Source organism: Rhincodon typus, chromosome 12, assembly GCF_021869965.1.
Source record: "Rhincodon typus isolate 14 chromosome 12, sRhiTyp1.1, whole genome shotgun sequence".
Lineage (NCBI taxonomy): Eukaryota > Metazoa > Chordata > Chondrichthyes > Orectolobiformes > Rhincodontidae > Rhincodon > Rhincodon typus.
The window spans coordinates 66,521,591-66,548,244 of record NC_063343.1 but is presented as its reverse complement, the minus strand read 5'-3'; the positions used below and the strand labels follow the sequence as shown (position 1 = coordinate 66,548,244).

At 44.3% G+C, this 26,654-nt stretch overlaps 1 protein-coding gene across 1 annotated transcript in view; it reads right to left on the bottom strand.

Annotated features, from left to right (window-relative positions):
• LOC109934069 (protocadherin-10-like) overlaps positions 1-15,183 on the bottom strand; it is a 33,657-nt gene extending 18,474 nt beyond the window's left edge. The window contains exons 1-3 of the mRNA XM_048603776.1: positions 12,760-15,183; positions 9,443-9,501; positions 9,127-9,212 (exon numbers count right to left, since the gene is read on the bottom strand). Of these exons, the coding sequence (XP_048459733.1) occupies positions 9,127-9,212; positions 9,443-9,501; positions 12,760-15,183 (2,569 nt within the window). The remainder of the gene's footprint in view (positions 1-9,126; positions 9,213-9,442; positions 9,502-12,759) is intronic.
• Positions 15,184-26,654: the final 11,471 nt, after the last annotated feature.

Genomic DNA, 26,654 nt, shown 5'->3' with positions numbered 1-26,654 from the left:
AAGCACAGCTGGCTGCAAACTCTGTAATGTTTCTCACTCATCAAAGCTGCCATAGCCGAAGGGAAGTGAAGTTTGTCTCAATAAAATGCTATTTTATCACATGCAGTGCACCTTAACAAGTTGTTATTTACTTATATTAAAAAAATGGTGGAAATCGTCTGAAGCCTGCTGTTCTTGTTAATGCTGCCGTATTGTGCTTGCTTCTGTATCCAGTGCACCTTAATGAAATGTGAGCTGGTCAGTGAACAGACTCAGCTCAAAATTGTTAGCAGACCTTGCAGTGTTGGTGGAGAGGGTAACAGAGTTAACATTTCAGGTCAAGGCTCTCTGCAGATGTGGTCTGACCTGCTGAGAACATCCAGAATTTTCTGGTTTTCTTTCAAACACCCAGCATCCGCAGAACCTTGCTTTTATATTAGTAAATAGCACAGCAATTTCTGTCTGAAATTAGCGGCATGTCTAAGACATCTTAAGCAGCCTCTTTGCCATTAACGTAAATAGGTAAGGGTTTTGACCTTTCCAGTTTCAATTGTCCATAATAAGAAAGGGCAATTCAAGTGGAGGGAATGTGATAAAAAAAAGGAACAATTATCCAGGAATGCAATCCCTCTATTCATTAATATGTCAATGCTACTGATCCATTTTAAATAAATCAGTTAATCTTTTCATGTATTTACTTCTGAAATGGATTTAAAATTGATTAAAGCAAATGAAACAGTGAATATTTATAAAGGAAGCTGATTTGGCCTGACACCAGTGGGTCAGTAGTGCTGCAGGAGTCAGTGTTGAGGTTACTGTTGTTTGAAGATGGGATCAAAAATGAAACTGTAGATAATAGATAAATTGCAGGGAGAAGTCACAATCTAGAGACAAACCAAACACAAAAGGTTTGTGAAGGTAGCTGATGTGTGGCAAATGGGATGTGTCATGGATAAACACTAAGAAACAGCAATAGCAGAGAAAGGTGAACAGTGGCTACATCAACTAAATGCCTCTAGGGTACAGTATTCAATGCAGGAGGAATCACAAATACTGGTGGATAGTGCTCTGGGAAACAATAACACAGTGTGCAGAATTAGTAAGGGCAAAGATCTGTATATGGGATGTGTATAGCCAGAGACAAGAAAATGAAAAGTCTCTGAGTTAATAAGCAGTCAGTAAAAGGCACTAATACAGATCCGTTTGGAATATAATATGTGAAATTGATCACTGTACTGCAGCCAGAATATGCTCACCCTGGGGGCAATGCAGAAAGATATATCTCAGCTATAATAAAAGATTGTAGAACCTAGTATTATTTATTCTGGTGAAGAGATATTGCCAAAATCTGTAAGATTATTTATCCACTGTCTTTCTTGTGGTAAAAGTGTCAAGGTGCTTCTCAGGAAAATAATCAGACAAATATTGGCACCATGCAAAAGGAGGGGTTAGTAGGTCAGGAGTTTAAGGACATATTCAAAGAGTTTTGAGGGTCATCTTAAAGAGGGAGTGAGAGGCATAAGCACAGGGAGGTGTTTAAAGGGAGGACATCAAAGTTCAGGGCCCATTCGGGGTTAGGAGTGGGCAGCTGAGTCTAGTTTAGTTTGGGATTATGTTCAGCATGGACTGGTTGGACGGAAAGGTCTGTTTCCGTGCTGTATGACTCTCTAACTCTATGACTGATTGTCACTCTTCTTCATTCCTTTACCCAGGGTGTGGGAAATCTGTGGGTTGATACACAGGACTAGAATTGGAAGGACAATGGACTCTTCAGCAACAACGGCAAATATGTATATCATGCTTTATTGAATGGCCTAAGGTGTCTCACAGAAGCAATGTTCCCTTTAAGCTATGTGCCCATGCAGTCATTTGGAAATTTGAAAAATCACAGCACAGGAGGATTATAAAGCAAATTTTGACAGGGAGCCACATATGGACGCCAACCCATTGGTCAAATTCTTGGTCAAAATGGTGGATTTTGAGGAACGTGTTAAAAGACAAGAATTTTAGGGGAGGTATTCCAGAGGATGGGGCCTAGAAAACTGAAAGGATGGCTCTATCAGAGCAGCTATTAAAATCTGGGCTGCTCAAGAGCTCCAAATTAGAGGAGGATATACATTGCAGACCAGAGTAGTTTGTTTTATTCCTTTTAGGGATGTGGGTATCACAGGCCAGGCCAGAATTTATTACCCACCCCTAGATTGCCGCGGTGAGTTCCCTTCCTGTGCTTTTACAGTCCATCAGGTGTAGGGAAATGCACAATGCTGTTAGGAAGGGAGTTTGGAGATTTTGACCCGGCAATGGAGAAGAAATGGCCATGAAGTTCCATAGAGTTTTGTATCAGCAAAACAGGCCCTTTTGCCCATAATTTCCATACTGGTAGTGAAGCACCTATCTAATGCTATTTTCCAGCACTTGGCCACACATTTGTAAGCTGTGACACTTCACATGTTCATCTAATAACTTCTTAAATATTGTGAGAGTTCCTACCTCTACCACCCTTTCAGGCAGTGAGTTCCAGATTGCCACCACCTTCTAGGTGAGAAATGTTTTTTTTAACTCACCTCTAAACCTCCTGCCCATTACCTTAGATCTATTTCCCCTGGTTATTGGCCCATCTACTAAAGGGAAAGGTTGCCTCCTATCTACCTTAGCTACACCCCTTGTAATGTTGTACCCGTCTGTCAGGTCCCCCCTCAGCCTTCACTGCACGAAGGAAAACAACCCCAGCCCATCTAGTCTCTCTTCGCAGCTGAAATGCTTCAGCCCAGGCAACACCCTGGTGAATCTCCTCTGTGTTATCTCTTGTCCAATCACATCCTCCCTATACCAGAACTCCACAGACTATTCCAGTTGTGTTCTAACTAAGGGTTTATACAGCTACATCATAACCTCCCTGCTCATGTATTCAGTGCCTCAACTAATATATCCCATTTGCCTTCATAACAACATTATCTACGTATCCCATTGCCTTCAAGGGTCTATGAAAGTGCATACTGGATTCATGTGGACTCACCATAAAAATACAGTGGCTACAAGAGCAGGTCAGAAGCTTGGAACACTGCATCAAGTAACTCACCTCCTGACTCCCCAAAGCCTGTCTACAAGGCACAAGTCAAGAATGTGATAGAATGCTCTACACTTGCCTGGATGGGTGCAGCTCCAACAACCACAATCCAGGACAAAGCAGCCCGCTTGATCGGTATCACATCCACAAGCATCCATGCCCTCCATCATCTACAGATGCATTGCAGAAATTCACCAAAAATCCTCAGATAGCTTCTCCAAACCCATGACCACTTCCATCTAGAAAGACAAGGGCAGCAGATACACCTCCTCCTGAAATTTACCCTCCAAGTCACTCACCATCATGACTTGGAAATATTTCGCTGTTCTTTCACTATGGCTGGGTTAAAATCCTGGAACTCTCCCCTAACATAAGCATATGAAAACAAGATGGCGGCAGAGTGGGCGGGTCTCTTGAGTATGGGTCTCATCCATTGCATCCACCTTTCTTTTCTTGTATTCTCATTTATTTCTTCTCTTTTTTAGTTCTTTAGGTTTTTTTTACTTACCTTCTGGACAGAGTTCAGTTGTGGAGGCAGCAGCGGTGATAGAACATGGCAGCATCTGGGGCCCAATGCAAGCCCAGATGGTGGTCAGCAGCGAAGCAACGGCATAGCAGCTGGCGAACCCAGGTTGGACTTTGCCCAATGTGGGTGAAAGTGTGCTGAGCGTGAAAGAGAGCAAGTCCTGGTAGGGAAAACCCAGCATAGAGTGTCTTCAGGCCCACAGCTTAATAAAGGATGGTAATGTTTAACTTTCAACGTTATTTCTTTATTTTGCTACTTTATACTAAAAAGAACTGTAGTGTTGAACTTTTTAACTTATTTCTTTATTTTTCTATTTTTGTACTTAAGGTTTTGTACTTAGGTACCTTTCTGCCCAAGATGACGCCAGGAATGGTGACACTGTATACTTTTCACTGCGCTCTTGTACCCCTGTACTTGAGTGAAATGTAGTAATGAAACCTAAAGCCAAATCTAAAATCTAAATCTAACATCATCGAGGGCCAACCTACAGCACATAGACTGTAGCAGATCAAGAAGACAGCTCAACACCACACTCTCAAGGGCAACGAGGGAAGGGCAATAAATGCTGGCCAGCCAGCGACGCCCACATCCAACGAGTGAATATAATTAAAGCATGACTCCAACCAAAGGAGAGTTTTACCTGATTCCCATTGACTCCAGTTTTACTCAGTCTCCTCACTACCACACTCAGTCAAATGTGGCTTTCATATCAGTGCAGTCGCTCTCATCCACCTCTGGAGTTCAGCTCTTTTGTCCATGTTTGAGCCAAAGCTGCAACGAGGTCAAGAACTGAGTGGTCCTGGAGGAACACAAGCTGGCAGTGAACCGGGTGTTGCTTTGCAAATGTTGCTTGATAACACTGGCAATGATCCCTTCCATCCACTTTGCTGATGATTGAGAGTGGACAGATGGTGGTATTTGGCTGGATTGGATTTGTCCTGCTCAAACCGTACCCGGGTTATTTTCCACATTGTCAGGTCAACGCAATGTTGTAGCTTTACTGGTAAAGCTTGTCTAGGTGCATAGCTAGTTCTGGAGCACAAGTCTTCAGTGCTATTTACCAGAATGTTGTCAGGGCCCATAGTCTTTGCAATATCCAATGTCTTCATCCATTTCTTGATATCACAAGGAGCAAATAGATTTGATTGAAGACTGGTGGCAGTGATGCTGGGGACTTCCATGGAAGCTGAGCTGGATTATCCAATTGGTAGTTATGATTGTGCATTGTTAAAAATGCTACAGCCTTGTCTTTTGCACTTATGTGCTGGCTGGGCCCTTCCATCACTGAGGATTGGGATATTTGTGGCGCATCCAGCTCCTTTTAGTTGTTTAATTGTCCAACATCATTCATAACTAGATGTATCAAGTCTGCAGAACTTATCAAATGTACAGTTCTGAGGAAGGGTCACACAACCCGAAATGTGAACTCTGCTTTCTCTCCACAGATGCTGCCAGACCTGCTGAGCTTTTCCAGCAATTTCTGTTTTAGTTGCTTAGCAAACATAAGCTCTGCAGACCTGCAGCATTTACTTTGTTATGGGATTGGTTTGCCCTGTCTATTGCACACTGTCTGGGATGTGAGTAGTCCTGTGTTGTAGCTTCACCAGGTTGACACCTCATTTTTAGGTATGCCTAGTGCTGCTCCTGGCATGCTTTCCTGCACTCTCCATTGAATCAGGGTTGATCTCCCACTCTGATGGCAACAGTAAAGTGGAAGAGATGCCAGACCATGTGGTAACAGATTGTGGTTGAATAAAATTCTGCTGTCAATGATGGCCCATAGTATCTCTTGGATGCCTAGATTTGATTGCCAGACCCGTTTGAAGCCTGTCTCATTTCGCACAGTGCAATACAACACGATGGTGGGTTTCCTCAATGTGAAGAAAATGATTATGTGATGTTCACTCCTACCAATAGTGTAATGGATGGATGAGTATGTGACCGGTAGATTGGTGAGGATGAGGTCAAATAGGTTTTTCCAGTTGGTGGTTCCCACAATGCAGACCCAGTCTAGCCAGTTTGTCCTTTAGGACTTGGCCAGTTCAATCAGTAATGGTGCTACCAAGCCACTCCTGGTGATAATCCCCCACCAGTACTAACTGTGCCCTAGCCACCCTCAATGCTTCTTCAAAGTGATGTTCACCATGGGCAAATGCTGACCCTACAGCTAAGGTTGAGGGTGTGGGACAGTAGGTGATAATCAGCTGGGATGGAGGGGGCATTGCTTATGTTTGACCTGATAGCATGAGACCTCAAGGGGTTCAGAGGCAAAATTGAGGGAAACTTCTACCCAACTGCATACCACTGTGCTGCCACCTCCAGTGAGTCCCATGGGTGGGGGTAGCCAGTGATCGTGATTGTGCTGTCTAGGATGTTGTCTTAAATGTATGTTTCACACCTTATAGAGATAGAAAGGTGTAAGGCAATGAAGGGATTTGAAAAAAGGAATGGAATTTATAATTGAGGTGCTGCCTCACTAGAATAAACGAAGTTCAACAACTGCAGGGGTGATGGATTAATTGATTCACTATGAGTAAGGACATCAGCAACAGATCCTAGGAGGGACACAAGGTTATGGATGGCTGAACATGAAATGTCAGCCAGGATTGCATGAGAATAATCAAGACAAGAGAAAACAAAAGTATGGATAAGCAACAGAGCTGGCAGAGTTGAGCAATGTTCGAGATGGAAATGACTGAGCTTAATGGTGATTGTGGGGATGGCAGTTACAGAATTTGGGAATTGGAGTTCTGGGATATTCAAAAACGCAGTTGTGAATTGGTGGACCAGAACACAAACACAGCGTGAAGGGTCAGCAAACATAGGGTTAAGAGTGAGCAAGACTTGATATGGGATAAGCTACAGAGTTGAGGATGAGCTCAGGGTTATGAGGGAGCAAAGTTGGAGACCAGCGAGAGAGTCTTGAACAAGTCTATATTTAAAAAATACTAGTGGATAATGTTAGCAGCAGCTAGGGTAGGATCGGGCATGGATAGGAAGCAGTTGCCAGACTGTAAAACAGATTGAACCAAATGATCTTAGCAATGAAGATAAAATGGTATAAGAAGCTAATCTCTGGGTCAAAAAAAATGTCAATGTTACAGAGGGTGTGGTACAGTCTCAGACAATAGGAATGGATGGTGTTTCAATCAGGGCTGAGGGGACAAGTTTATGGCAAGGTCCATGGTGTCAATTTTGCCTAAGTTGGACTGGAGGAAATAGCAGCTGCCCCAGAGATGTGTGGCAGATGTTCAGATAATGAAAAGGTAATGGAGTCATCAAGAGAGGTTGTGGTGAGGCAAAGCCAATTATTGCCTTTGAACATTTGAAACAGGGTTCTTGTGGGGTAGTGTCAGTGTCTCTACCTCTGAACAAGAAGGTCTAGGTTCACGTCTCACATTGGGTTTGTAATAACATATCAGAACTGGTTAATTAAAATAACTACACAAAGTTGTGTTGTTGCATGTTGTCACCCAGACTTAACACCTAGGTGAAGAAAGAGTCAAATAAATAAAGGAGAGATAACAAGGTGTAGAGCTGGATGAACACAGCAGAGGAGCAGGAAAGCTGACATTTTGGGTCTGGACCCTTCTGCAGAAAAGCTTTCCTGCTCCTCTGATGCTGCCCGACCTGTTGTGTTCATCCAGCGCTACACCTTGTTATCTCAGATTCTCCAGCATCGGCAGTTCCTACTATCTCAAATAGATAGAGGAGTTCCTTGAGGAATTTCAGAGGTAAAGGCGTCTCCCAAATCCCTGTCTTGCACCTCCTTGGGAATGCAAAGCTGTTTGGTTTTAGTTTTGTTGCTGGGCAGACTATTGTTAATCATTCATGACAACTGGTCATTCCCTTGTCTGAACATTATTTGATGACCCATGCCCTCCTGGGCTCCATAAACGGATTGTTTATGGAGCTTCCACTGTCATGATAACCTAACCTTTTCAGCTTCCTTCCCGCAGAAAATAAATGCGCGGATTTCAAAATCTCATCGCATTAATTTCACTCCACTTATGATTTCGTTATTTTAATGAACACTGCTGATATTAACATAATCAGGGTGGTCATGCAGATTTAAGTGGTTTAGAAGACACTAATGCATTAGTTACTAATTCCTGTCGGATTGAGTTAGCGTGAGAGTGACTGAGACATAGTGAAACATAAAAGAGACACACATTGGCAAAGTGAGGACAATAGAGGCACCGAGAACCAGGCAGAGAAACAGAGAGGACGCAGCGGGAAATAGAGGCAAAGAGCGAAGGGGCGTATGAGATGTTGACCAAAATATAGAGACCGAGACAAGGAATAAGAGAGATAGAGACAGAGGGAGAGAGGAACTGTTATTGGGAGGCAGAAAATGGACGAGAGACGCAAAGACATATAAAAAGGAGCTTGAAGAGGTTGAGAGAGAAAGAGGCACGAGTCGAGGATGAGACAGGGGCATGCACACATCGGACTCTATGAGGGAGTGAGACAGAGACATAAAGACACATGAAAAGGAGCTTGAAGAGGTTGAGAGAGAAAGAGGCACGAGTCGAGGATGAAACAGAGACAAGCATACACGGGGCTCTATAGCAGAGTGACAGAGACACAAAGAGGGGCTGAGAGAAACATACACAGGGACAGAGAGAGGCTAAGACAGAGAGATGGCCTGGGGTCTCATGGAGACAGACTAGGCTGCTGAGGTGGGTAGACTTGCTCTGCTGGTCTACTGATTTATAGCTGGAGTGATTAGCAACAGTGTTTTTAAATCGCGGCCGATATTATTCGATTACAACAATGCGGGGCGGGAAATGCGCAGATCTTGCTTCATCCATTGTGGAGACTTTTATATGAGACTTGTGTATGCGAACTGGAAACACGGAGCTGGTAAAGCAAACCTGTACTTGGACAGGAAAAGAAGCTTTCATAGTTACAACTCTCGGTTGGATACACCTAAAGATCGGGCCAATACAACAATTTAGCTCCTGGAATTAAATAATTTCTAAAATCCTAACGAGTCAGCGTTGTAATTAGAGTTTTCTGATTCGGGCTTTGTAGAAACACCGAGTAATCTGATCAACGATCATCAGATCTGGGAGACTGAGAGATCGATCGACAATAGCATCAAGGATTGCGAGCTAGTAGAACAAATCCTTTATCGAAAAATACAAATGGACTGCTCCGAATTATATAAGTAACGACAGGTAAACTGTATTGAAATTGGAAAAGTGTGAAAACAAGTCAAAATTATTATAGAAATGCCAGTAATTTAACTGACTCGCCCCTCCCACATTGATTTGAGCGGGATATTTGAAACAAGTTATAAAATGATACGAAAAGCCAGAATTAGAGATGGTGGCAATGTGAACGCAGTGTTATTTGGGGCGACGTGTGTTAGATTTCATTCCCATCGGCCCCAAATAAGGCAATTTGCTGTAACCAACAGTCACGTCAAGGTGTGTCAAAATGTTCACAGAAATAAACGATATTGGTTAATAGCAGAAACGCCGGTCAGTGCTGATGTTTTTGTCAAGGCTGTGTCCCTCCGTCACCCCACCCTCCCTGGAGTATTCACCGGTTGGTGTTGTGACTGCTAACGGCACTTTGCCTGATTCCATCTCCCCATCGTATCGGTCTCCCGTCTCCTCCGGGTCCCATGAGCTGTCAATGGACAGAAGTAAAAAAGAAAACCGCAGCATGAGACTGGGAATGAGAGAAGGGAGGGAGAGATCTAATGTGTAAATCAACTTCAAAGCAAAGGAGCGAGGATAACGTGAAGTAACATGAAGTAAAACCAAATGAATAACATGAAGTAAAACCAAACTGAGACAGAGGGTGATAATGCAAGAGGAGCGAAAATGCACGAAATGAGTTGAGGAAAGGTTTACTACCTGCTGCCTGTATATCTCTGCAATGGCGGGTTATGGTACTCAATGTTTTGTTGTTTAACCTGGAAAACACAAGAGGGCCTGAGATAACAAGGTGTAGAGCTGGATGAACACAGCAGGCCAAGCAGCATCATAGGAGCAGGTTTGTTTTGAATTTACTCGCCAAAGCAGACAAAACACGAAGCTTTGAGACTGGCTGAATGTGTGTGTTTCTGGAAGAAAGGGCTCTGAGTAGTCTAACACTCGCCACTGTCATTCTCCACATCCCTCACCCAGGTTAAAAGTTAGCAACACAGCTGTCTAACACGCCCAAACCAAATAGAGCGGCGTTAGAGCCAGATAAACAAGGTTCTTGAGCATCATTATACCTTAAAGAGGGTCAGCTATTTGTCTTGGCCCACTTATTCTATGTAGAACCATTAAAGGGTTAAACGTTAATTAAACGGTGTCAATAAAGGCAGCACGAACTAATGTTTCTGAGAGCTGGCGGTAAGAACAGTTCAAGGTCAGAACACAAACAGAATCTATAAACGAGATCATTTGTGTTTGTGATTTGCAGGCTGCAGTTTTGAAGCCAATAATTTTGATGGAACCGCATTTGACGTTAATTAAATGCGTGTTTGCGGGTTTATTCAGCCTTCCCAGGCGCTGTATTAGCTGTCGGAATTCTTTCTCCTCATATATATTTTAAAAAAACCCTCTTTATACATGGTTCCAGATAATTTCCACTTGAAATCCACATTTACATAATGTATTTGCTTATACAACTGACACGGGACAACCCGGAGCAATCACCGAGATATTTTCTCACACACACACATCTCTGCCCGAGGGACACCATTCCCCGCACATCAATATTAATTGAGGCTATCAGTTTGAGAATACGGAGACATAAATGTTCCAGGCAAAGGTTTGTATTAAGGCTCCTGAGCGTTACTGAATATGCATTCAGTTACCGTAGAGCCTTCTGATACATGCCCGCCACCCTATTGATTAACATATGACCGTGATATTGGTAAAAGGACGGGTCACCTTAAATCAATTCACCCAGTGTTATTAGCAATGGCCATCTCCCATCACCTTGTATGTCATAATCTATAACATGCCTACCCGCAACTTAGTTAATGAGACTGAACTAATTAGACATTAATTACAGTGGGATTCTGTGCTATGACTTTTTTTTACACAGTCCTGAATCTCTCAGTTTGGCAAAACACAGGGAAGCAAAGCGAGCTTGAAAATAGTTGATTATGGTGCATCGGGGTGGAATTTTTTTGTCTCTATTCATGCGTCGCTGGCTGACCAGCATTTCTTGCCCATCCCTAGCTGCCCTGGAACACGGCCTGAAAAGGTGCTGGGAGGCAGATTAGTGAGTTTCAAACGTGGAAGCGTAAAAATGTTTGAAAGGGATAAACAGCGTAAGAGTACTGAGGGAAAGAGGCTGGCACTCACTAGCACAGGTGCGATGTCTGGAATGGCCTCCTTCTGGGATTTCGTGGTTCTGTCTTATAATGTGTTAGCTCCATCAAGGCACAATAGTACCAAACTCTATAATTCAACCCGAATTAATTGCCAGTCACTGACCACAGAAATATCACTGTAAAGGAAAACAGCTCCCAATTTTTCAAATCCCACCCCTCCCTCCCCCGCCGTGTCTCTCGCTGATAATTATCTCCGATTATCCAGATTGTTCAAGATCAACTGTCTCTCTCAAACAATAAACAGAAATATTTCAACAACAAAAGGTTACATAAAATGATGTGCCTGATCACTCGGGCGTGATGAAATGTCTCGTTCGGAACCTGGGGCATCGGGGTCGGATCTAATCCACAGGCACGAGTCCATTTGCCGTGCCCAATGCCCCTGCTCACTATATCTGCAAGGGGTCTTGATAACTCTCCACTGCATCCTTAACCTCTAACATCTATCTGCTGCTCAGCGCGGCAATTACAGTGTAGATCCGGCTCCCTGTTAATACGAATATTCCAATCCTACTCCGACTACATTTCTTGTCACACTGGAACATGTTCAACACGCACGAATAATTGAGACATTGAGCGAAATCGTAAAGCATTCGTTTTAAATGACTTGAGGCGGCCACGGTTTCGCTTCATATAGCGCAGAGAACAAATGTACGCCAGTAGAGCTGACCTGGAGGGGCGACTAATTTAGGAGCTTAGACCAGTGCGTCAAGATATCCCAGTGAAGCTGTATATTTTAAATCAGCAGGTGATTGTGGTAGTCCGGGACAAATTCTTGTTGAAACTAGTAATGCTAACAAACTCGAGCGAAGATAGCGGATCCCACCAGACTTCCAAAGAACGTGTTCAGATTAAACCAGAAAGGGATACTAATGAATCTGAGAATTCTCACAGGTAGTACTGAGCTAGTCCGCATCTGAAGGTGAAAGGAGGAGGAGGGGTGCAGTGGGAGTTAATGTTCTGTGTTATTCCACTTATGGAGATATCACCTGGGACAGAGACTCTACAGGTGGCCCGCTCCCCATAACCCGCCAAAAAGCCTTTGCCTTTTTTAAATATATATCCAGAGATTGTTTTACATACTTTTTGTTAACTCGGTCTCCACATGAGACACCTGTTAATGTTTCAACTGTCCTAGGAAAGGGGTTGTTGCAAATTTATCAAAGCGGTTACAAGGAATATTTGCAGTAGAGTGGAAGACGCTTAAAGATTCGGGTTCGGGTCTCAATTCCCCTCCCGGTGGTATTTAACATGTACGAAAGAGTTTATTAAAATAATTGTCATGGGACCAAATATTGGAAATGTCTATTTTCCCGCTGAAGACCAGCTTAATATGAATGAAGTTTTATAGATGTATATATCTCCATGTGTGTGTGCGGCGGATAGCAAGAATTCCTCGTTCCACGCGGAATTAACATCGGGCAAGTTCGCCCGAACGAAACAAAACTTGGAAGTTCGAACATAGTAGGGTGGAGAAGTGGGGTTTATTACATCCAGCATGGGGAAAATTGGCCGAATGGGCTGCCGGATCCTATATAATTAGCACCCCCGTTTCAGAGGGGAGTTTCAGTAAGTGGGGAAAGATAATGATAAAGGTTACAGGAAATCGGACGCTCAAAGTAAAGCTGCACTCTGGATCTGAAACAAGTGCTGAGGAGATACAGCAGGTCAGGAGAACTCACGCTGAAATCGAAATGCTAACTCTGTTTCTCTGTCCACAGATGCTGCCAGACCAGCTGAGTTTCTCCAGCACTTTCTGGGATTGTTAAAGAGGCAAAATAACACTTGGGCTCAATTTCTTTGACTCGCAAACATTTGGTTAACGGGACACAGTCTTACCTCATTTGGTTCTTCGGCCCCCACGCCGATCAGCAGACCATTCGGCCCACCGCCTGCCTGCCCGCCGCCGGCTCTCAGGAACATGAAGTCGCTACTGGCCGATCCCGGGCTCCGGCGCTCGGTGTAACTGTAAATCTGCGAAGGAAGGCGGCCGGCGGTCACCTCGGCACCGGCCACCGGCATCTGGCGGCGCGCCTCGGGCTTGGCGGATCGTCTTCTCCGGGGGAGGCAGCAAGCGGCGGCGGGGCAAAGCCCTCGACCGGACACGGTGTACCGTTGGCACCGGAGCAGAGCCAGTACCAGGATAGCGACCAGGAACAAGAAGGAGACCGAGCCCAGGGACACGATCAGGTAGAGGGTAAGGTCGGCGCTGAGCTCTGGCTCTCCGGTAGAATCAGACCGGGGATCCGGTAACGGAGCGTCCACCGCCGTTAACAGGATAGTGACGGTGGCGGAGAGAGGGGGCAGCCCGTTGTCTTTGGCCTGGACGATGAGAGTTTGCTGGGAAGGGTCTTCAGCACCGAAGCGGCGGGCTAGGCGGATCTCTCCGGTCTGCCGCTCCAGGTGGAATAGTTCCCGGTTGGTAGCCTGCAACAGGCGGTACGAGAGGTGGCCGTTCGGCCCCTCGTCCGCGTCTACCGCGGTCACCTTGACCGCCAGCCAGCCCGGCCCGGCCGAGCGAGGCACCGTCTCCGCCGCCACCGAGCCGTCCCGCGCCAGCGGCGATACAATTACCGGGCCGTTATCGTTCCGGTCCACTATGAGGACGTGCACGGTGGTGTTGCTGCTAAGTGGCGTAAAGCCGGCGTCCTGCGCCTGAATTTGCACTCGGAAGCCTCGGAGCTGCTCGTAGTCGAAGGAGCGGAGGGCGTACAGCCTCCCAGTATCCGAGTTTACCGACACGTACGTGGAGATGGGCATCCCGCGGAGCGGCTCATTCACGATCGAGTAGGAGACGTACGAGTTCTGGTTCAGGTCGGGGTCTTCGGCGCTGACCGAGCAGATCGAGGCGCCCGGGGCGTTATTCTCCGGGACTCGCACCGTGTATGAGGACCGGCTGAACCGGGGAGGGTTGTCATTGACGTCGGAAACCCGGACGGTGACGGTCTGGTTACTGGACAGCCGCGGGGATCCGCCGTCGCTCGCCTCCACCGTCACGTTGTACTCCGGTACAGTCTCCCGATCCAGCCGGTGCTCGGTGACCAGGGTGTAATAGTGGCGGAAAGAAGGCAGCAGCTTGAACGGGAGCTCACCGGTACCAGCCCCGGTACCGCTTAGGCAGCAACTGACCCGGCCGTTAACGCCGCTGTCCCGGTCGGTAACGCTGATCAGGGCGATGACTGTTCCCGGAGACGCGTCCTCGGACACCGGGCTGGACACCGAGGTGAGAGAGATCTCCGGTGGGTTGTCGTTAACGTCCAGTAGCTCCAGCAGAACGTGGCAATGGGCGGCAACCGAATTCGCTCCCAGGTCTTTGGCTTGGACGAAGATCTCATGGACCGGGCAGTCCTCGTAGTCTAACGGAGCGCGGACCCGGAGTTGGCCGGTCTGCGCATCCAGCGAGAACAGCTCCCGTACCGTCCTGGCTGCGTGCTGCCCGAACGAGTAGACTATTCGGCCATTGGAGCCCTCATCCGGATCGGTAGCGTTCAGCCGGAGGAGCAGGGTCCCGGCGGGAACGTTCTCCGCCAGTCTCACGGTGTACACCGGCTGCGGGAACACCGGGGGGTTATCGTTAGCGTCCATGACCCGCACCGTGATGAGCACGCTCCCGGATTTCTTCGGGGAGCCTCCATCCACCGCGGTCAGAACCAGCCGGTGAACGGACTCGGTCTCCCGGTCTAAGGGACGGTCCAGCACTAACTCGGCGGATTGGCGGCGCTCACTCCGGCTTTGTACCTCCAGGACGAAGTGCTCGTTCGGGCTGAGCCGGTAACTGCGGAGGGAATTGGTTCCCACGTCCGGATCGTGGGCGCTCTCCAGCGGGAAGCGAGCTCCCGGCGCCGCCGATTCGGTGATTTCCAACCGGAGCTGGGCGTTCGGGAAACTGGGAGCGTTATCGTTCACATCCAGTATCTCGATCTCCGCCTGGTACAGCTCCAGGGGGTTCTCAATCACAATCTCCAGGTTCAGGAAGCACGATTCTCGCAGTCCGCACAGTTGCTCCCTGTCCACTTTCTCATTAACGAACAGGACCCCGTTCTCCAAATTCACCTCCAGGTACCGTTTCGGGGCCCCGGACACTATCCGGAACCTCCGCGCCGACAGCTCAACCACATTCAAGCCCAGATCATCCGCGATATTCCCAACAAAAGCCCCGTGCTTCAACTCCTCGGGAATAGAGTAACGGATTTGCCCGCTCGCTCCTTCCAAAAAACTCAGTAGAACACACAAGAGAAACTGGGATCCTCCCGTGCCAGCCATATCACTGCCAATCGGCCCGTCTGGACCGAGTCTAGCCCCTACCAGCTGCGCCCTATTTAAGGGGAGTGTGTGTGGAGTGAAATAAAAACTTCTTTTTCTTTTTATCAGATCCTCCAGCTGAGGCTCTGGGATGAGCCGGGACGTTCAGGAAGGTCTAGCCCCCACTGTAAGTCCTGACTCCGGCTCATTGTAGCTCGCCTGTCCGCCCAGCTCGATCTCGCTGATGTATTTCACAGCCCCGGGGATGGCCGGAACACTGCTCCTTGTCTGCTGCTGTGCTGTGTTTAATGGTGAGAATGGCAGGGAGGGAGGGAGGGCAGGGATCTTACCCCCGCCTCCCCAGCTTGCATTTCAGCACCGCAGCAAGGGGAACGGCGCTATTCAGACACTGGTTCCATCAACAGCTCCGGGCGCCTTCAGAAACACAACTGCGATTCGCGGGTCGCGTACGAAGCAGATAGACCGCGTGTCTGTCTCTCCTCCCTCCGCCCATTCATTCAACAACAGCTTCGAGAAATGCTTACCACGTCTCCCCGGGTACCCTCTCACATACTATTGAAGTACATCCAGGACAGTTAGAGTCAGACAGCTATCCAGCGCGGAAACAGACCCTTCGGTCCAACTCGTCCGCGCCGACAAGATTTCCTAAATCAATCTAGTTCCGTTTGCCAGAATTTGGCCTATATCCCCCTAAACCCTTCCTTATTCATATACCCATCGAGATGCCTTTTAAATGTTGTAATTGTACCAGCTTCCACCACTCCCTCTGGCAGCTCATTCCATACACGTACCACCCTCTGCGTGAAAAAGTTGCTCCTTAGGTCCCTTTTAAATCTTTCCCCTCTCACTTTTAATCTATGCCCTCTAGTTTTGGACCCTGGGGAAAAGACCTATTCATCCTATCCGTGATTTTATAAACTTCTATAAGGTCACTCGTCAGCCTCCAACTCTCTGAGGAAAATAGCCCCGGCCTATGCAGCCTCCTCCCTATGGCTCAAACCCTCCAAGTTATGCAGGAGGAATTCATTACCACAAAGCATACATCACTTTTTTTTTTAATTTCATAATTAACCCGGTCAGAAATGCTTTTTAAAAACTTCTGAAGCAGGTGTGACATGGCTCAGAGAGAGGGACACTACCAGTTCACCACATGGGCCCTTATGCTGGCTTCTTGAATGCAAAGGTAAAGCTTAGTGATCTTCAGCCTGATGTGCCAAGTGGATGATCCATCTCAGCCTCCTCCAGTGGTCTCCAGCATCACAGATACCAGTCCTCAGCCAATTCTATTCACTTCCTGTGATGTCAAGAAACAGTTGGAGACACTGGATAGTGCAAAGCCTACAGGCCTTGTCAACATTCTGGGAATAGTACTGACGACTTTTGCTCCATAATTTGCCACTCCCCTAGCACAGTTACAACACTGACATCTGCATGACAATGTAGAAAATTAGCCAGGTGTGTCCTGTACACAAAAAGCAAGACAAATCCAACTTAGCCAAATACCACCCCATCCATTTACTCTCGATCATCAGTAAAGTGATGGAAGGTGTCATCAACAGCGCTATCAAGCAGCACCTGCTCAGCAATAACCTGCTCAGTGATGCCCAGTTTGGGTTCCGCCAGGGCCACTCACCTCCTGACCTCATTGCAGCCTTGGTTCGAACACGGACAAAAGAGCTGAATACTAGAAGTGAAGCGAAAGTGACAGCCCTTGACATCAAGGCTGTATTCAATCGGGTGTGGCATCAAGGAGCCCTAGCAAAACTGCAAACAATGGGTATCGGGGTCAAACTTCCTGCTGGTTAGAGTCATACCCGGCACATTGGAAATGGCTGTGGTTGTTGGAAATCATTCATCTCAGCTCCAAAACATTTTTGCAGGAGTTCCTCAGGTTAATGCCCTAGGGCTAATCATGTTCAGCTGCTTCATCAATGACTGTCCCTCCTTCATAAGGTCAGAAGTGGAGATGTTTGCCAATGATTGCACAACGTTCAGTACCATTTGCAACTCCTCAGATACGGAAGCAATCTATGTTCAAATGTAACAATCTCTGGACAATATTCAGGCTTGGACTGACAAACGCAAGTAACATTCACACCACACAAATGCCAGACAATGACCATCTCCAAAAAGAGACAACCTAACCAACAATGCTTACATTCAAAGCTGTTACCATCATGAATCCCCCACTATCAATACCTTGGGGTTTACTGTTGACTAAAGAACTCACCTGGACTCATCATATAAATACACTGGCTACAAGAGCAGGTCAGAGGCTAGGAATATTGTGGTGAGTAATTCTCTTCCTGACTTCCAAAGCCTGTCTACCATCTACAAGGCACAAGTCAAAGTGTGATGGAATATTCACCACTTGCCTGGATGAGTGCAGCGACAACAACATTCAAGAAGCTTGAAATTTTTCAAGACAAAGCAGCCTGCTTGATTGGCATCACATCCACAAGCATCCAATCACTTCACCACCAATGTTAAATAGCAGCAGTGTGTAGTACCTACAAGATGCACTGCAGAAATTCACCAATTTAAACAGCATCTTCGAAACCCACAATCACTTTCATCTAAAAAGACAAGGGCAGGAAATACATGTTAACAACACCACCTGCAAGTTCCCCTCCAAGCCACTCACCATCCTGACTTGGAAATATATTGCTGTTCTTTCGATGTCACTGGGTCAAAATCCTGAGACACTCTCCCTAAGGGCATTGTGAGTCAACCTACAGCACATGGGCTGTAGCAGCTCAAGAAGGTAGGTCACCACCCCCTTCTCAATGATAACTAGGCATGGTCTATTAATGCTGGCCAGCCAGTGACATCCATGTCCCATGAATGAATGAAAAACACAGGGAGATGCCCTTTAATAATGAATTCTGGTTTCACCCAGCTCCCTTGTCTGTACTTTACATGACTACCATAGTTCAATTTGTAACTGTCTTGAGTCTTTCTAACTTAGTAGGTTACTGATCACACACTAATCTTCCAATGCAATTTGAAGAGGTGCCACATTATCACAGTTACCCTCTTTCCAGGGAAATATGAAATCAACGGCTGGTTAGTCCTCTCAGAGCTCTGCTTCAGAAGTTGTAGACATCAGTCATAGATACATAGAGATCTGCAACACTGAAAAAGATTTTTCGACCCATTGAGTCTGCACCGGTGAAAAGGAAAGCACCAACTATTCTAATCTCGCTTTTCAGCAATTGGCCCATAGCTTTCTATACCTTGGCCTCACAAGTGCACATCTAAATACCTCTTAAATGTTATGAAGGTTTCTGCTTCTACCAGCATTACAGGCAGTGAGTTCCAGATTCCCACCATCCTCTGGGTGAGAAAAAAATCCTCACATCCCCTCTAAAACACTTGCCCATTACCTTCAATCTATGACCTTTGGTCATTGATTCCTCCATCAAGGGGAAAAGTTCTATCCTATCTATGTCCCTTATAATTTTATACATCTCAATCATGTACTCCCTCAATCCTCTCTGCTCCAAGGAAAACAACCCCAGTCTGTCCAATCTCTCTTCATAACCAAAGTTCTCCAGCCCAGGCAACATTCTGACAAATCTCCTCTGCATCCCTTCCATTGTGATCACATCCCTCCTATAATGTGAATTCCAGAACTGTATATAATGCATACAACTATACACAACACTGCTTGTTGTTTGTCTCTAAATCAACACCTGTAGACATACTGATATTGTTTGTTTTAGTTTGTGGGATCTTGTATATAATCTGTGCATTGGGCGAAATGACTATCCCTGAAAAGTGCACATTCATGAAAATTACTTGCTCGCATCCTTGAGTTATTAAAGGCCTGATAAAATGCAAGCATTAATTTCAACTTTGGTGCTATCCCATGCTGTGCCATATCTCAAAATCTTAAAACTTCTATGAAAGTAAATTACATGTGTAATAACACCAAGGAATGTAATTCCAGCTCTGGTTCAGTAGAGTGTAATTTTCACAGCTGAGGACTGGTTACATTTACTGATACATATCTGACTAGAATAGGTGAGGTCATAAGAGCACGAGACTTAGGAGCAGAAGTAGGATATTCAGACCATCAAGTCTGTGCTGCCATTCAATGAGATCATAGTTGATTTGATAACCTTTAACTCCACTTTCCTGTCTTTTCCCCAGAACCTTTGATTCCCTTACAGATTAAAAATCTGTCTCAGCCTTGAATATACTTAATGACCCTCCATTGAAGTTATCTATACATTTAATATTTTTAAAGTTATTACCAGTGTGATAGGAAGTGACTGCATCTTTATCATTATTAATTAATTGTAATATGTGTAAACTTTTAAAAACTACTTCTATGAAATACCCCATCCAACATGCTCACAATTCATTCCATCCAACACCAACACCCAGAAGCTGCAGTGTGGGTCATCTACATGATGCATGTGAACAAACATCTAAGGCTCCTTAATATCACCTTCCAAACTCATAAACTCCACCATATTGAAAGACAAGAGCAGCAGATACAGAGGAAACCCCACCACCTGCAAGTTCCTCACCGAACCACTCATTACTCCAATTTGGAACACTGTAGGGAGTTCTGGTCTGTGTGCTCAGTAACCCTGCTGGAACTCTCGGGCAGCCTGGATCACCACCAGGTCCCTGATTCTGACACTGGACTTAGGTTAGTGAATGTCATAAATCAGGGGGCAGGTGTTTCAGTGCAAAGCATCTCTGCGTTTATTAAAGACAAAAGTGCGTATCTCACAAGAAATAAAAAGGCAAATGTAGTAAATACAGAAATAATACAAAGGTGAATAAATCACAAGAGATTGAAAATTGCAAAACAGTGAAACTGACACTATCAGTTATTAACTATTAACACAGGCCAATTATTATTATAAACTAAAGAGTAGTCTAAATACAGACATTTTAATCAGACTTACTGAGCATTGGGTGTGCTGCACTGTCACCAACCCATCTCCCCCTTCCTGCTAGCTAGGTTCGATACTTTGGGTCTCAAGGAAAATAAGCTCACCACCGGCAATAAACGTGTTTTGAATTATAGCTGGCCGTTCCCACTTTCTGTATCTGGTGCTTTGCTGAAGACTTCAGACAGTGTAGGCCTTCAATCTGGGTAGAGTCCACTGATACAGTAAGACGTGTTGTGGAGTACTTAGGTTTTCTTACTTTTTGGTGGGTTTTGCAAGCGGGTTTCACCTCAGGATGTGTCTGAGGCCTTGTGGTGTTGATCCGGCCAGTGGTTCTTGGAAGTCGCTTGTTGCTTGGTCTGCAGGTCGTGGTCAGTTGCCAGTGGTTGGAGATGGCTGTAGGAGTCTTTCTCGGTGCAGCAGCTCTCCAGAATCCTTATCCTGTTGGTAGCTGCAGGGAATACCTTTTGAGGTGGATCGTTCTTCTTTCTTCTCTCCTTCCCTCCCTCTCCTTTTCTCTCTCCTTCAGGAGAGATTGGGGCCTGCAGTTATACTAAATTGCAGGCCTCTTATCTTGGCGCCAAATCTGGCTTCAGCAATAGTAATACTGTTGCCCTTCTGGACGTGAATTGGCTTCCAGATCCTTAGAGTAGGTGTAAATGTCTTTCAACCAGAGGTGAATAGGTTTCCTGATTATTTACAGTGAGAGGTGGGGTGGCACGGTGGTTCAGTGGTTAGCACTGCTGCCTCACAGCACCAGGGACCTGGCTTTGATTCCATCCTTGGGTGACTGTCTGTGTGGAGTTTGCACATTCTCCTCATGTCAACATGGGTTTCCTTCCACAGCCCAAAGATGTGCTGGTAGGTGGATTGGCCATGCTAAATTGCCTGCAGTGTTCAGGGATGTGTAGATTAGGTGGGTTATGAGGGATGGGTCTGGGTGGGATGCTCTGAGGGGTGGTGTAGACTGGTTAGGCCAAAGGGCCTGTTTCCACACTGTAGGGATTCTAGAGCAAATGTATTTCAATTGCAAGGAATGCCTGGTATTTTCTGTGAACGAATATTATTTGGAGTTGAATACCTTGGATTCTCTGAAGGCTCCAAAGTATCTGAAGTTGTTGTCTTAAGTCTGATTCATGTGATTGTGTATTCCAGAGCATAGCCCAGCTGCCTTTTCTTTTAGTTTTACAACTTCTGTTAAAAGTCCAGGGGTTTTGGTCTAGTATTCTAAATGACAGGGATATTTGCTCGCTCTTACAACTATATCATTCTTCCTTCATGGTTGCTGGGTCAAAATTCAGGAACTCCTTTCGTATCAGCACTATGAGTGTCCCAAGGATTCCAGCAGTTCATGAAGACAGCTCGTTGTCATCTTCTCCAGGGACGGGCAACAAATGTTACCATAGCCGGTGATGTCCTGACAATGAATTTAAAAAAGCAAGAGAAATCCTAAGGAGAACACAGCCTTGAGGAGAGAACATTAACAAAGATCAGCACTTTCCACTTAATTGGCAAGTAATGCAGTTTCTCTTTGTGATATATTGCTCTGCCTTCAGAAAATGGTAGAAGCGTACAACTCAGAAGGGTCCAACAGACCCATCAGGCCTGTGTCAGCTCTTTGAAAGTGCCAGTCAATTAGTCCACTCTCCTCTTTTTTTCCCATAGCCACATAAATTTTACTTTCAAGTTTATATCTAATTCCCTTTCAAAAGTTACTAATGAACCTACTTTCATCACCCTTTCAGGCACTGCATTCCTGATCATAACAACTCACCACATTAAAGATAAAATCTGCATCTCCCTTGTCCTGTTGCCAATTATCTTAAAAGTTGTAGGTTCAAGCTCACTCCAGGGATTTCACCACACAATTTCGGCTGGGACACCAGGGAATTCTGCACTGTTAAACTACAAAATATATTGTACTCTCAGATCCTCAAACATTCCGGTGACACTATTTTCAAAGAAAAGAAATGTTTTCCCCAGTGTTCTGACACCAATATTTTTCCCTCAACCAACATCATTAAAATAATATTATTTTGTCATTTTGTTTATGGGAGATTGCTGTACACAAATTACCAATAGAGTTTTCCACACTTTTTAATCGATTCCTGGGATTTGAGCATCATTGTCAAAGTTAAAATTTAATGTTCCTCCCTGATTGTCCTTGAGAAGTTGGTGGTGAATCACCTTCTTAAACAACTGTTGTTCATGTGGCAAAGGGACACCTAAATTGCTGTTGGAAGGGGATTTGCAGGATTTTGGTCCAGCAACAGTAAATGAACCCTAGAATAGTGATATAGTTCCAAGTCAGGATGATGTGTGACTTGGAAGGGAACCTGCAGGTGTTGCTGCTGTTATTTTATACCTGCCCCTGTTCACCTGTGTGGTAGTGGCCAAGGGTTTATATATTGCTGTCAAAGACACCTTGAAACGTGAAATAATGACCAAATTTCAAAATTACTTCATTTATTGTATGATGCATTGGGACATTCCAAGGTTGTGTAAGGCTCTATATGAATGGAAGTGCTTTTTTTTTCATATGTGAAGACAGTCCTGTCTTTGAGCTGATGTCCAAAGTATCCAAACATTCCTCTATGAATTACTCACTCGACATAAGGAGCAGGAATTTTAATGATTATCCTCCACACTGACACCAGGGAAATTGAATTACACCCATGCCCTCATTCCCCAACTGTTATCTCAGCAGAGCTCAGCTAAGTGAGTGCTGTCAGAAGATTGCATATGGGATCTGCTCCGAATGCTTCAATTACTTGGTGGATAATCTGGTTCATTCATTATGAGAACAATTGCACTGTACAATGCAAACAATCAACATCCCCTCATAGACTTGGTTACAATACATACTAACCTAATTCAAAATAAACAAACCAAAACTACATCTTCAACAGTTACCTGCAGAAAATAACTTTTCCTTTATTTATTTCCAACAGCCGCAACCAAACATTTTATGAAACAGCCCATCTGTTCACAAAGCAATACTTATCCATTTCCCAAATGGATTTGTTCACCAATCTCAGATCCAGACCATCATTTGAAAATGAGCCAGTCAGTTAACTCCCTAATTGAAGTTAGTGTTTAGAAATCACATATACCCTACTCTGCAGCAATAAAACAAAACAGAAAATTCTGGAAATACTCACCAGGTCAGGCACCATCTGTGAACAGAAACAGAATTAATATTTTGAGTGAATGACTTCTTGTGACAACAGATGATACAACATCATAAACTCAAGAGATGAGACTTGGCCTGAAGAAGATTTCCAGCATTTTCTGTTTTTTTTTCAGACGTCCAGCAACTGCAGTATTTTGCTGTCATACTAATATGCATTTTAAAAAAAAGAAATAAATAATCAAAAGAGAAATATCTGTAACCATAAACTGTACACAACGCATTATTTACTGTTGTGATCTGCTGGACTGATCCAACCATTGTTAAAACTTTATATTGAGAAGCGGAATACTGTAGATGCTAGCATTCTGAAATTAAACCAGAAAATGCTGGAAATGCATCTGAAAAAAGGCAGTAATATTAGTATTTTAGGTTGATTACTTTTCAGCTGAACTTTATATATGTGCCTCAAACTCCAAAAGGAAACTGTACTTGAAAGTGTTGTTTCAACAGTCCAGACCTAGTGACTTAATAGTCACTTGGGAAAGACAGGAGCACAGAATCCCCATTGGTCTCTGAAAAATAATCTTCTGCTATTTTTAAACACAACTCATTACCATCTATATTCTTCATTGATAGCTTTTAGTTATCAAAGAAAAAAATGTGAACATTTGGAACAATCCAGTGTTGCTGAATAATAGCACCAGTTAAATAATGTAATCCAATCGACAGGAAAAGCCTCGACTATTACTTTAATTAGAAACATGTTCCACGCAATAATATTACAATTTGACCTGGGATAAAGATATTGTTTTCATCTGCACTTATAACTGCTTTCCAATGTTACCAGATGCTTCTCAGTAATTGTAACTTTTGATTACAATCCACCATGGGATCCGTGTTTCATTTTAAATCTTTGATTTGTCTTGAAGTCAGTTATTACCAGCCTTAGCCTCGGCATGCATCTGCTGGCTGATTAAGAAACATTTATGTTGCTGTGGGAGGCAGTTCAATACACCTTACAGTCTTACAGAAATATTATGTTCTTCACAATGATTTCAGAACTACAAGTTTTTCCTTATTTATTTATTTCTGCCCTTTGGAAAATGTGTATTACTCTAATCAGGGTAAACAAAAACCTACATCAGATTAATTGTGTTTGGATGAAAGGATTTATCCTAAATCCTGTGAATTAATGGCTATCAGAAACACACTGTGCTACCAATGGACTAATATAGAGGGCATCTGGAATATAAGTGACCCAAAACACAAAATGGCCAGACTGTTACTTACAGATTAGAAGCATTCTCACGATGAAAACCTTTCTTCACCTTGTCAACCGTGAGCACCTGTACAGCATTTTGTAACTTTTGTAAATGTACATCATTAGGAGGAGAAACAAGAACCAATCTAGACAGAGTTGAGCTGTGACTCAAATGGCAGCACTCTTGCCTTTAAGTCATGCACATCATGAATTCAAGCCCAGAAATTTGGAGCACATCCCTTAGGCTGAAGTTGTCAATGCAATGCTGAGAGATAACTGACCTGTCAGAAGTAGATATTCTTTCTAAGTTAAACTTGGACTGCACTTTCAGCTGGGTGGAACAGGTCGAATGGCTTTAATAAAAGAAGTGCAGGGAAGATCTCCCAGCCAATATTTATCTCTCAACCAATATCATTAAAGCACATTATTTGGTTATTATCATATTTCTACTTGTGGGAGTTTTAGTGTGTACCATCTACAAATATTCTGCAACAATTCACCCAACATCTTTGAGAGTAATTTCCAAACCCGTGACCTCTACCATCTAGAAGGACAGAAGATACATTGGAACACACACACACTCACACACACGTTCCCTTCCAAGCTACACAATATCTGAGCAAATAAAAAGTTTGTTGTGCATAAATTGGATTATGGAATTGAGTTGTCTTTTTATGTGATAGTGAAGTCCCAAAATATAAAATATGACTGTGGATCCTCCTAGTTTCTTAAAATTAATAATATGCCAAGATACAGTGGTAAATCTGATTTTCTTACAATCGTAAGGCCATGAAATGCTTTGGCATGTTATGAGGTTGTGAGAAGGGCTATAGAAATGCAATTGTTTTGATATTCATCTCTCTTCCACTTATCTCTGGAAATCCGAAAGAACCTTTCCACACAATGGATTATCCGCCTCTTCTGTACCCTCCATTAAATAAGTATTATTCTATTTATTGAGCAATTTTGGAGTTCTTCAAAGCAGAGTGTTAAGCTTCCAATAATATCTCATATATCATTTGGACTGAATGTAGTTAATTAGCTAACAACTGTATGACTATCCTATTTAATCAAGAATTGATCAAAATACATGCTTTCGTTCAAACATAGTGCGCTGCCAATGTAATCACATGTGAAGCATGCAATTCCTGAGCATACTATTCTGTTACGTGTAAAGAATAAATACAGGCAATCACTGTACACCTGCAGTAAGAATCCTTTGATGTTTCCTAAACAGCTAATGAGCCACTTAAATTTCAGAAGATGTGTTAAGCCAACCATAGACTGTGCAATTAATGTGAGAAATTAATCAAGAACAATTGAAAACAAATCAGATTTTACTGATGAATCTTTGCATATTCTAAATTGCAAAATCTAGGTGGGAACTCATTCATATCACAACATCTGCGCATTAGCACAGTAATGTGATTTTGCAAATTATCAAGGTAATGTACAGACATCTTACATATTTCTCCTAGTAATCTAAGACCTACCTCTCACACATTCTCACTAGACTGCATAAATCCTTCAGACGTTTTCAATGCAAAATCCCTCATGCATTCGCAATGTAATCTGAACACAAACACGAGAATATTTCAGGCAGTAACAGACCAGCCTGTCCTCTAATCTTACCCCACCCCACAATGCCTACAGGACAATGACCAGGCACTTCCTACCCTTTCCCCACACAGTCATTAAAATACAGTAAGTGTCCTTTCTGACCACCCCACAACCCTTTCAGGTATCTGAAACCAGCCTAGCAGACCACACTAACCTGATATCCATTTGCTGGGTGCCATTTAGCTCAAGTAGCTGGACAGCTGGTTTGCGATGCAGAGTGATGCCAATAGTATGGGTTCAATTCTTGTAGCAGCTAAGATTACCATGAAGGACTCTCCTTCTCAACCTTTCCCCTTGCTTGAGGTGTGGTGACCCTCAGATTAAACCGACACCAGTTGTCTCTTTCTGATGAGAGAGCAGCCTTATGGTCTCACAAGACTATGGTGGCTTAACCTTCCGCATGGTTTGATCTTTACTGGAGATAAGACATTGTCCACCACAGAGTCAACAACAATGATGCCGCTAACAATGCTTTGCAGGAGCTCATTAATCTCTGAGAAAAAGAGAATTGCTTAATATCCAGCCTATTCTTGCTTCTGGTTTACGT